This window comes from Balaenoptera acutorostrata, chromosome 2, assembly GCF_949987535.1.
Source record: "Balaenoptera acutorostrata chromosome 2, mBalAcu1.1, whole genome shotgun sequence".
In the NCBI taxonomy this organism is placed as follows: Eukaryota; Metazoa; Chordata; class Mammalia; order Artiodactyla; family Balaenopteridae; genus Balaenoptera; species Balaenoptera acutorostrata.
In genome coordinates this window covers 38,752,687-38,765,440 of record NC_080065.1, presented here as the reverse complement: position 1 = coordinate 38,765,440, position 12,754 = coordinate 38,752,687, and the positions used below count along the sequence as shown (strand labels likewise).

Genomic DNA, 12,754 nt, shown 5'->3' with positions numbered 1-12,754 from the left:
CCTCCATCCCTCTACAGAGTGCAATGACACAGTCTTCCTATTTGCATACACTTGGACTTTGCAGCCTTCCCCACTTATTTAATCTAAAGCCATGGCAAATAAAACACAAACCTGTGATTTACCTATTTCCTCAACAGAGAAACACTTTTGATCCACAGTATCGCCATTGCTGGTTAGCTTGATACAGTAGGGGATCCAAATGGAGGTATAAGATGAATTAAAGTAACAGCTGTTTTCTCCAGCAGAGACATAATCGGGGCATTCTTTCCATTCTTGAGTCCATTCTTGAGTGCTCCTGAAATGGAGGGTAAAAAAGGATGAATTGTTCCCCCAAATCATGCCATAGCTTAAGCCAAAGCAAGGTGCTAGGCAGTCAGATTCAATAAATTGGGACACAAATATGTTATGAACAAGTATCTTAGTGGCACCATTTCCAAGAAGTAGCACATCTGTGGACTGATGATCAGTGTCTGTAGACCGATAGAAGGCCATTTGGTACTTCTGCCTATACTAAAAGCATCCCTCTATTGACTGCGTATAATGTGTCAGCTCCTAAATTAAGTGATTTATTGGTAGGTACTTCAGTATCCCAATTCTACAGATGAGGGTTCTCAGGCTTACCAAGGTTTAAAAATGTTCCTTTATTAAAATACTGCAGAGTCAACTCCCAAACTATAGAGATTCCCAGAGAATAGCTGAGTCTTTAAACCTGGGTATTCCCCCAACTTATGGTGGAAGAAACTGAGGCAGCACACTGATGGTGTTCTGCAGGCTGAGTGACATTGAGATTTGGGTGGCCCTGAAGTGGAAAATTGGCTACTGCCCTACTCTGAACCTCTGCATCCTGTGTCCATCTCCCCAAAGCTGTCCATTGTTTGGGGGGGATGGTTTCCCGTTGCCTCGAACTCCTTCCCATACTCCTGATATTTTTCCTTAATTACATGAAGAGCCACGGGAACATTTCAAACATGCTGGACATCCAGGTAACCTTTAAGAAACATGGGAGTCCTAGGAGTTTCCCCTCTACTCATAAAAGAGACAAAAGCCATGAACCCAGAAATTTAAAAAAATTCTCCAAACTGAGAAAGCATTTTTCTTCTCCATTTTATAAATAGAAATGGACATTTAATTATAATATCAAAAAAAGGAAAACAAAAATGGGCTGAACTGAATCAAAGTGTTTGCCTATCAGTTCCTTTTTTGGTTTCTCTACAAAGAACAAGTTCATCTTTTCCTATATCTTGGATCAGATAAGCACAAACAAAACAAGTCATGAAGGATAGATGGACACATGGAGAACACTGAAGAAATCAGAAAAGCTACATCTCCGTATTTAAATTCTACCATAGAGTTATTCACCTCTATCCCACTCTACAGAAAGCATCATTTACCCAGATGACTTAGAACAACAGCAGGATGTGTGTCGAAGAAAAAAGAGATGCCAGGAAGTTCTCTGTGGGAGGACGTCAGTTTGGGGAAAGGATATTCCCTGATCAGCTGCTAAGGGGACTTGAACAAAAACGCAGAGCAATCAAAAGATCGCTCAGACTCAAGTCCATCCCAGCAGGAACTGAGCAAACATGTGAGACAATGTGACACAGCTCTTCTCCCAATTCCCATCTGCTCGCCTGACTGAATGAGTGAATTCAGCAAGCCATCTTTGGGTGTCTCCCATGCAGGCAGTATGTAAGCATTATAGCTGGCACTAGTACTGTGTGGCTATAATGATTAATAAGACTTGATCACTACCTTCAGGCTAGAAGACGACTCAGAAATTACCATCCAAGTACTTTCTTTTTTTGTCTCCTTTATTCAGTATATTGATATTTCATAAGCATTGATTCTATATAAAACACTGTGCCAGATATTGTGCGGGATTCATGTGAGTTACTCCTGCCTCAGGGGAATGACTGAGAAACTGTATTACAAAGCAGTGTGGCTAAGTGTTTACACATAGTACTCACTGGAGTTAGAAGAGGGAATGATTGCTCTGGCTGTTCATGGAAGGCTTCAAGGTGGAGGTGGTGTTCTTAGCAATCTTGAAGATGGGTAGAAGTTTAATAGATGGCAATAGGGAAAGCAAGAGCGGGAACAGAAGGCAATGGAATAATTAGGAAAAACTTTCTTAAATTAGAATTGCTACTTAGGTGGGGTAATTGATTATTTACTTATGCTTCACTAGGCTCTCAGCCGAGAAGGGGGTTTATAAGTCAAGGAGACATAAAGCCAGGTAATCTGTGGCTGAGGGAGAAGGGGGTGGGAATGACCTTGTGTTGGCTGAGGCGCTTGGGGCTGGCAGGCCAGACTGTGGAGGTCTGTGGGTATCACCCCAGGGGGTGGGTGCTGGGCAGCAGTGGACAACAAGGACCCTGCAGGCTGTGGGAAGGCAGGAGGAAGAGCTGGGAGAAGACACATGTTTCCTTCTTTACAGCTGTTTCCCAAGCTGGCCTGTTTGGCACTAGGAGGAAACTTGTGTAATATCAGGGGGTCCTTGAGACAGCTGCTCTTCAGCTGTTGGAAAGAACTTGGGATTAACATGGACAGTGAACTGTTGCTTAATTTCTGGTTGAGATTCTCAAAAGCTGCACACTCTTGGATGAGAGGCAGATTCATCTCCGATGGGAAAATTAAGTGGGTAGAGGGTAGAAGTAAGAATTGTGTGTATGTGTTTAGAATAGGAAAAAGATAAAAAAGAAATATCGATAGGTGGGTCATGGAACTATAGTATGGTTTATTTTATCTTGGCTTTCAAACAAAATAAGAGTATAGTAAAGAGAATGGTTTAAGAGATTGCCCAGGAAATGAGGCTTCCATATAATAGTAAAGGACATATCAAATGTATTTAGCATAACTGACAGTATTAAAGTTAGTATTAAAACATTCTAAAGATGTAGGCCAGTGCTTAGCAGGTCTGGATTTGTAATAGGGAGGTTAGCTCTGTGTATTTCACACAGTTTCTCAACTTTGGCTTGTCAGCACCCTGGTCCCCACGGGGACTGTATGAAAAACACTGTTTAGACTGTCCCCAACCCATTAGCTCCACGGAACAAACAACTTAAAGCACTTATCTTAAGCACAATGGATCAGGAAAAGCTAGTTCAAAACACAACTCCCAACCCCCTCCCTCATTAACTGAAGTTGAATTTTATTTTAAATACATATTTAACACTTCTTTTTAAACTATTAAATTTAGAGAAAAAAAAAACAAATGGACTCACGAAACAGATGCTCTGTTGCCTGCCTTCACTGGGTTGAATTTCTCTACAGAAGACAGAAGCCCGTTTATGGAAGCGACTCCCTACACTTCAGCGCTTTAGGTTTGCTCCCAGACTGGCTTGTGACATAGAGGTGAGAACTATAGAAAGAGCCTATCAATAAAAATCAGAATAAAGAGCAGAAGAAATGCTTTCTGCTTAAAGGTAACCAATTGGAAGAGAAATAAAAAAAAAAAAAATAGAACATCATTTATGTTCTAAGGGCAACTGTTTTCATTATCTCCAGATCATGCATTTTAGGCTTAAAATTTAATTTTCCTTAAAAAAAGAAAAGAAAGTAAAACTGCTCTTTCTCCTTTCTAATTTCCCCCACCACCTTGCATGGAAAAGAAACTTTCTTTTCAAAAGCCAGGGTAGTTTGGGGAGGGGGTTTGGTGGGGTTGGGGGAGAGAGAATCTTTGGGACTGAGTCTTCACATGCCCACTTCTTTGAAAACGAGGCATCTGCAGGCAAAAGGCTGAGAGCAGAGCATGCTGACAGGCTCCCAGAGCCTCTTTTTGCCAGGCCTGTGATTTGCATTCTTGCTGAGTCCCCTCCAAGCTCAGAGGCTGAATCGGGCACGGTCTCCATCACAGGGCGGCACAGACCGTTCTGAATTGGCTGCCTCTTGCCCCAGCTCACCTGGCCAGGAGCAGAGCCAGCCAAGCCTGCAGCTGCCTCCGGGCCCGTCCTCTGGGCCTGACGTGTTTAGATTCCCTTGTGCTTTAGCTACCAAGGCCAGGCCGGGAGTGCATCAGCCCCCTCCTGCTCCTCCCCGCCTCCAGTGTTCCGGTTCTGGATGACATCATGTCACAGTTTCATCTGTGTATCAGGGATGGGGAGTCATGATTCTATAGTCCCAGGAGTTGCCTGGGAACTGAATTCTAAGAAACAATCACAAGAGTCAGAAAATGCATTTGTATTTTCCTCTTTGTGTAAGTGGGTAACATGAAGGCAACACATCTGTACTCTAATTGGTGCAGTCCTGATAATGTATATTCCTGATACTCCTAATTCCCTTAATTCTCCCCTTTCCAGAGAAACCGGGCTGGGCACTCATGTTATTTTGGCTAAGATATTCAAAATAGTTAAATGCTTATAGAGAAAACACAAAACACTGATTTTGCCAGTTTGGTAGGCCCTAATTATGAGGTTGTACTTAGGGGGTTTGAGGATGTGACAATTTCTTCCCCTGGGATCCCAAACTCTACTAGGACAATAATTGATGACATCTTTCTGAATAGATCCAAGACTTTCCCCCCGCCTCGTCACACTTTCAGTGGCATCTCTATTGTCACAGAGCTGGGTTTGGACTAGGGACGCTGAAAAGCCTGGGCTGTGCAGAGAAGGCCTGGAGGCAAAGGTATGTGGCCCTGATGGATGAGGGTAAGGGACAAATATATATTTGTGAAGGCTGCATCCTTCTGGATCTTTTTGCTCAGGTTCAAATTTGGTGAATATTAGGGTGGTGAAAATCTGTTTTCATAAAGTGGGCCCAACTGCTACTTCTCTCTTCATTTTAGTTAATTGTGCCAGTATGAATAACTTATTTTGTTTTGATTGAGCTCTAAGTTGCTGAAGCAAAAGTATGAAAATTGAACCTACTAAATCTCTCTTCATTTAACAATCATTTCAAAAGATATTCAAAAGTGTTACCAGACATTTTAGCTTCCTGTCCAAATGTATGCATACAAATCAGCTTTGTCTACCGGCCCCTGCCTCTCTGCAGTATCAGCCTTGCTGGGAAAAAAACGTGCATTTGGTGCCCAACCATCTCATCTTTGTGTGCCCTTTGGGGTACAACTGAGAGACCTCTCACACACCTGGAAGGTGACTAAGGCCAGTCCTGGTTGCTAATTCAAAGTATTTATTTGCAAATTAAGCATCCAGCTCTGCATTAAAAATGGTCTTATAGCACACCAATAATCCTAAGCAGTAAAGAATCAAAAATCACTTTTATAGCCCAGCAATTAGAATTCTATATTATTTTAAATTATTATCACGCCACCAATAATAAGAATAGCAGCTACCATTTATTCAGTACTTACTATGCTGGTCACCAAGCACCGTGATAAGTGTTTTTCATGGATTAATTAATAGAATCCTCACAAGAAGCCATGTGGCAAGGTCTATTATCTCCATTTTGCAAATGAGGTGGCTGAATTGTTGACAGACTGACTAATCTGCCCAGCATCACTCTGTGAGCGAGGGCCGGAGCCAGACTGAAATGCGAGATGGTTGGCCCTGAGCTCATGCCCTTAACTGCCTGCTGCCTCTACCTTTCCTTTCCCCGCTCCTCTGGGGGACTGACAGCACCATCCCTGGACTGATGACCACCACCAGGTCAGGGGTCTCCACTAATCTTGCATCTTGGCTTAGGCCTTCCCTGGGGGTTGGGTGTAAAAGAGGAGACGATAGAGTGTTTGAGCCTAAAATTTTAAAAGCAAAAAGGTACAACATGAGAGTAAACAGAGATGGAAATCGTGCCAGGTGAGGGGTAGGAAATAAACGACTCGGGTGGTGATTATGTTGAAAGGTCTTTGTTTCACTCTTCCCCTGTTATTTTACAGGAGCATCAGTAAAAATGGAAGAGAGAAGTATCACAGTCCCCCACTGAATGTAACTAATTTAACAGGGACACAGTCTATTTTTTACATAGGAACCAGCCTTTTAAAACACACATCTTTAAAAAAATTTTAAAAAACCCTATGGCTTCCCACCACAGAGAAAGTAGGCTGTGCCGTGGCCTGCAAGGCTCGTCTCAGTTTGGCCCTGCTAACCCTCTGACTTCTCCCCCATTACTCTCCCTGTCTTCCACCTTGTACCATCCAGCCTCCTGCTTTCTTCCAACCTGCCACATTGGCCTCAGGGCCTTTGCACTTGCAATTTCTTGTGTCTGGACAGTCTTTCCCCCAGATACTCACATGGCCTCTCTCACCTCATTTATGTCTCCGCTATAATGCACCACAGAGAGGCCTCCGATGACCTCCTCATTTAAGATGTCACCTGAGCTCCTGACATACACACACACTCATGCACACTCACTTTGTTCACTCTCCCATATGCTCATGCACATTTACACATACAGACACTCATGCACAACCACACCCCCCCACTTTCACACATATTCACACGTGCATACTCACCCACCTTCCCACATTCATGCACAGTCACACTTGTACCCACTTTTACACACTCACACACATTCTTACACTCACAAAGGGCTCACTCATACTTTCACACACTCATCCTCAGACACTCTCAAGCACATGCATATACTTACACAGTGCTAACACTCTTTCTGGCTTTACTTTTCTTAACCATGTTACCAGCTGACATTTAATTTTTTTAATTAAAAAATTTTTTTGTCTGTCTTCCCCCACTGGAAACAAATCTCCATGAGACCAGGGACTTTATCTTTTTGTAATCACTACTGTATCTCCAGGGCCTAAAACAGTACCTAACACAGAGTAAGGGCTTAATTAATATTTTTGAATAAATGAATGGGTGAATGCATTTAGGTCATCAAAATAGATTATTTCCGTTCCTACCACTGCATGTGACTCAATACGTTTTAATGAGAAAATCCGTGGAAGAGAAAAGTCAGAAAGGCATGAAGCCTGCACCTTCTGATATAGAACAGCTGTATGGATCCTGGGCTCTGTAAACCGTGATGAACCCCATCTGTCCAGTGGCATGAAAAAGTCTCTAGTTCAGGTGAACGGCACTTGGTGAATTTAGGCTTCCCGGAAGAATCTGCAGAAGAAAAAGAAAAGGCAAGGCATGATATCGGGAGGGTAACAGATGGTCCTAATGAAACACATACTTAAAGCGGTCAAGAACAACCACTTCTTCTAGAAATGCTGTTTTCCTGGGTCACAGCTGCAGAACTGCTGGTTGCCAGTTATTTCTCTGTCAGCCCCGATTCCAGGGACAAACCATTTTGTCTTTATTTCTGACATTATTTCTTGGGGCCTCTTTAAGAAACCAGAGCTAGAGAGGAGGATTTGGGCACAGGTAGTTTATTTGGAGGGTGACCCCAGGAAAGGGAAAGAGGGATGCGGGGAGGGGAAAACAGCGAACAAAGTGGATGCTCTTTGGCTCGTGCCCATAGTGGCTGACGGGGGCCCAACCCCACAGAGGTCCGTCTGAGAAGCTGTGAAGAGGGTGCCTTCCCTGTGTCCTCGACAACGATGGGAGCCCAGGGCGTTTATCCACCAACTCCCATCGGTTGAGGGCTGCCCTGGAGGTGTTAACGCCATTGAACTTCTAGGCTGCACCTGCACATGGGCTGAGGGTCCTCACCTGACTTCTGAGAAACCTGGGCAGGCACCTGAAGTGTGCCCAGCACTGTGCATGGTGGCAGCTGCCCACCATGCACGGCTGCGTTGGCACCAGGTGGGCCCCAGAGACCCACAGAGGCTTTTCTCTTTTTTACAGATGTCTGATAAAAAGTCACTAATGTTTGCATTCTTTTAAAAGATTCAGCCAGTAAACTCATTAAATAGGCATCATTAAATAGATACCTACTTTCAACAACTTGTGCATATATATATGGTCAATTCTAATTTGGGAAGTGGAGAAAGACTCCTGTGTGTGAGGATATTAGCCAAACACCTCTGCGTCTATGAAAACTGCAGCTATGAATGTGCAGCAGGTCTGAGGTAAAACCAATTTTTGCATATCAATTTTCATTGTTCTTCTGACTTCCGTGGCCATTTTGGAGACTGTGGTCAATGTTTACGAACCCACTCAGAGCACTGAAGCACTGGAGCCTGTGTGATCTATTACAAATGAAAAAGGTGTGTGTTTCTTTAGGCAAGCATCTATTATACAGTAGAGTTCCTGGAAAAAGTTCCTTTTTCTATTATCTTTTGGATCCTTCCAGAAAATCAGTGCTAAATAAACCACATTTAAACAACAACTAACATGTTTTAACGCCTGCAGGGTTGAGGGGAGGATTGCACATTCGGACTGTTTTTTTTGCACAGAATGTGAGAAGAGGAAATACACCAGATTTCAAATTAAGAGATTTGTGATGTAATCCCAGCTCTGATACTATTTAGCCTTGAACTTCTCAAGTCATTTGGACCTCAGTTTTCTCAATAGAGAGGCTGGAATAGATGAGATCCAAGGTACTTTACAACTTCACTTTTACAATTAAGTGACATATACAACCACTAATAACAATCTACAGAATCAAAGCGTAATTTTGGCATTGGAGCCCAAACCACCAGAGAACTCCAAATGCAAACACCGTCCAGGTTCCTATATTCCCTGTGCAATAAGCCTGCCACATAACGGCAAGAATAATAAACCTAATCTGAAAACTTGAAACATGAAGGGAAAAAAATACTTTGCTAGCTGGGGGAAAAAAACTTAAAAAGAATTAATTTGAAACACATTTCGCTTGCTTAAACTTACTATTCTTGTTTATTCTGTTTCCTTTTAACTCCAGATATATAGAAAGACCCATATTATCCTGCATTCTAAATAAGAAATAGGAAATTCATGGTTGTGGTGCTAATGTGATGAAATACGTGCCCACAGAGGAATCCCGATGTAGGCGCAGTGCAGCAAAGCTACTTTTTTGTCTTTTTTAATGTCTGTCTTTCATTGCCTGCCTTCCTTTCCCTATCTTCCTCCTTTCTTTCTCCTTCCTTGCACCCTCCTTCTCTCCTTCCTTCCTTCTTTCTTTTATGGTTGGGTATGTGCTGCTAGGTGCTGTAGCAGACAGCCTCTCAGATGGCCCTAAGGATCCCTGCCTCCTGTTATCCACAACCTTGAATATTTCCTCCCCTTGAGTAACTTGCCTCGAACCTATGGAATATGATAGCATTGAGGGGATGTCACATCTGTGATTAGGTTACAAAAGATTGTGACTTCTGTCCTGCTAGCTGACTTAGTCTCTTGCTGGTTTTGCTGAAGCAAGCTGCCGTGTTAGTGAGAACCACAGGGCAAAGAATGGAGGGTGGCCTCTGGTCCACAACCAGCAAGACGTTGAGGCCCTCAGTCTAACAACTCTCCAAGAACTGAGTCCTGGGAAACAACCGTGTAAGTGAGCATGGAAGCTGATCCTTCCCCAGTTCAGACTTTGGATGAGACCACGGCCCTTGCTGGCACTTTGAGTGCAGCCTTGTGAGAGAATCTGAGGCAGAGGACCCAGCTGATGGGTTAATTTGGAGGATGGATAGGGAAAAATATTGACCATAGTAAATATCTGAATGCTGTTGATATATTGATATAATAAACAAATTCAATATATATCAGAACTTCAGAGCAGTGTTTAAGAATGACATAAACCACTTTTCTTAGCAAATGGTATATGTCACAGTGAGTGTGGGAAAGTGGGTAACTTCTCTTTTGGAGGCAAGAAGAACTGTAATACAACTGGCTGCTTCCCTCTTTCTCAGACACCTCCTGCTTCAGCTGTTACCACTGTGGCTGAAGACATTCAACCTTCCTGAAGTCCAGCTCCTTAGAGTCATGCTAAGGTTTTCCAAGTCTGAGAGGTACTGGCCTAACCTTAATATGAGCACCTGTCTATGACATCTGAAAATCCCAGTAGAAACTTGTTTTGTGTTTCACTATGAAGGCAATAAATGGTTACCATACATTCTGAGGTCCTCTCTGATGAGCCACACACAGTCATTTCTAAACTAGAAATACTTCCTACTCTCTTGTGATGTTTTTTTTAGCCTAAACCTACAGACAGAGTAGTACGCTCTTAAAAACATCTCTTAAAAGAATGTTTCAATGGACAAGAGAAACCACCTTTGGCCCTAAAGTAATTCTAAGAGAAATGAGTATTCCATTCAAGTGGTCCCACATCCTGAAGAAATGTTACTGTGTTAACACTGATCAGCATTCAAAAATCTTGACAATAACCTTGGGAATTCACTTTTATTCTCTCTTTGGAGCTTTCATTTTGAAAATAAGGATTGTAGTGACATATTTACTTTGTTATCATTACTGTATTTCATACATCATGCTACATATTATTACATCATGTTGAATATTTATGTAATCTCCTTTAATACTGCTAACAGTTCTAGAAGGTGGGTACTATTTCCACTTAGAAATGGGTGAAACTGGGGTTCAGAGAAGTTAAGTGAGTTGCCTGTGTTTATATTCCTGTTGTTTGCAGAGGTGGGATTAAAACACAAATCCTTGTGATTTCGTCTAAACTCTTAGCACTAGTAAAAAATAGTAGCTTTTTTGTTAGACGATTCTCTACTGCTTCTCAAGAAATTCCCAGAAAGGAAAGATGACAGGCTCAGATGTGCTCTTAACTAAACTCTCAGAAATCTGTAACCTGGTAAGCCCTAAGAGCAGCATTTCCTAACTGTGACTGCACATCGGAATCAACTGAGGAGTTTTAAGAAAATACTGATGCCTTGGTCTACTCCCAGAGGCTTGACCCAATCTGTCAGGGATGCAGCCTGGGTATTGAGATTTTTTTAAACAATAGGTAGCCCAGGTTGAGAGCCACTGATGTAGAGAAATAAAGTTATACGTAAGCACTGAAAAGTTAGCTTTCCACATTATTAGGTTCTCTGATCAGTTCTAGCAGAGCTGCAGATCAAGAGTGACCTCCTTTGAGCCAAATTCTGGAGGGTGTGGGAAGGATAGGAATTAATTATGACCTTAAAAGAGTACAATAATTGTTCACGATGAACGCTTGGAGAACTAAGAGATATTTTAAATATGTGTGTGAAATGATACATCTAAATGCTAAACCTGCCCAAATTTCTGATGGGCTATAAACTGGTAATAAGAACTAACTCAGAATAAGTTAAACTGATATTCCTACTGAAATTATTATTTAGAAATCTTGAAGAGAGTTTTACTAAATTCAAGTTTTGAAAAGTCAATGGAATGATGTTATGTTCAAACCTACGATGACAGAGGGACGGCATCAGAGGGGCTGGGAGGCGCCGCTGGTTGCGGCACGTCACCTTTGACAGTGACCGTGCCTGATTTTGTCAGCCAGATTGGCTGGGCCTCCTTTCCTGCCCAGTGGCTCTCCCCTTGGAGGAACATGATCTTCCTGGGCCGTACACAGACGTCGAACAGCTGTTACATACTGAGATAGTAGTCATCTGCCTTCTTACCCTCCGTTCTCTCACCAGTCATGCTTTTCTATCCTCAACTCATGACAAAGCAGAAACAAAAGCCAAATGAAATCACATACAAGTTCCCAATGTGTGCTTGTGGGTTTGGGGTTAGAAGAGAAGGAAGAAGAGGAGCAGTTGAAGTGGGAGGGGAAGGCTGGAAGGAAAGGAGTCTTTGGGGGGAAAGGACAACCTTCTTCCGAGAGCTCCAGGTGGTGGAGGGGAAGGCACTGAGCAGCCATTTGCCCTTAAATGTACAACCTCCACTGCAGCCCGTCGTGTGGATCAACCGCTGTCAACAGTCCTGGCCAGCTGTTATCACCCCTGAACAGAGAGGCTGGGGACTTAACACCTTGTGAAGAGACAACCTTGCCCTCTGACCAAAGTCTAACTGAACACAACCAGTTGAGAATTTCCTTTTGAGTTGGGTAGCATAGACAAACAGTAAGGAAAGGAAAGAACACAAAACAATCGTCCTTAATATGATTAAGAATTAAAACTTGCAAAGACATACTAAAGAAAACAATTTTACAGAATAGATAAATGAACTTCATAAATAAATAAATGGAATGGGCCAAGTGGTTGAACTGTATTTCTAAAATGCTACCTTTTATATTTTTGTAAAGCCTAAATATTTCCTGGGGCTTCCTAGGGACCAGCTTCTGGACTGAGGGGCACTGCGTTTTGCACAGTGCTTGTAAACACTTAGGTGGAGGGGAAAGAACCCCTTGCCCAGCTTCCTTATGAAGAGTCCTCCCTTGTGAAGCTCTGCTTTGAGGCCACGCATCCTTCTCCTAAGTACACTTGTCATTTCCAAAGCACTTTTCTATTTGAAGAGCTTCAGGAATTCAGTGATTCCTTTACCTGAGAGCATCTTACACCCCCTTTCACCATAGGTCTTGTCCTTGATGGATGCTGGCCTGTCAAAATATGGTAAAAGAAATCTGTAAACTTCCTAGTTGATCACTCTTGTCAAAAGTAACTGCCTTATAGATAATATACTGTCAAAGAACACATCATTTAAAAGTCTGGTAGGCTATTTTTTTTAAGCTATGGAATTGCCAAGTGGTTATGAAACTGCAACTACTTAGTTCATAAAACTATTGGCAAAAAAAGCTTTAATGTTGGAAATTGGCAAAGAATTTAATAAGTATTTTGTATTGGACAATACTGAATATAAGGAATTCACCCTCACAGTTGATTTCCTTTATGGTTCTCTGTGGAATTGAAGAAGGCACAGCTGTAAAATCTTCTGCTTAGGCACTTAATGGCTTAGAGTTGGGAACAGGAATTCACAAGATCTCCCCTGAACTACTCATTTCTTTCTTTTTTATTATTTTAAATTAAACTCTAGTATGCTTTAAACATGGATTCTTGGTGCATGTA

General features: G+C 42.3%; 1 protein-coding gene across 6 annotated transcripts in view; it reads right to left on the bottom strand.

The window, feature by feature from the left end:
- The window catches only part of GHR (growth hormone receptor), a 280,325-nt gene that overhangs the window by 28,087 nt on the left and 239,484 nt on the right, over positions 1-12,754 (bottom strand). For all 6 annotated transcript variants that reach the window (XM_007195531.2, XM_057540022.1, XM_057540024.1 and 3 more), the window contains 2 exons: positions 6,881-7,010; positions 123-295 (listed from right to left, as the gene is read on the bottom strand). In XM_007195531.2, the coding sequence (XP_007195593.1) occupies positions 123-295; positions 6,881-7,010 (303 nt within the window). The remainder of the gene's footprint in view (positions 1-122; positions 296-6,880; positions 7,011-12,754) is intronic.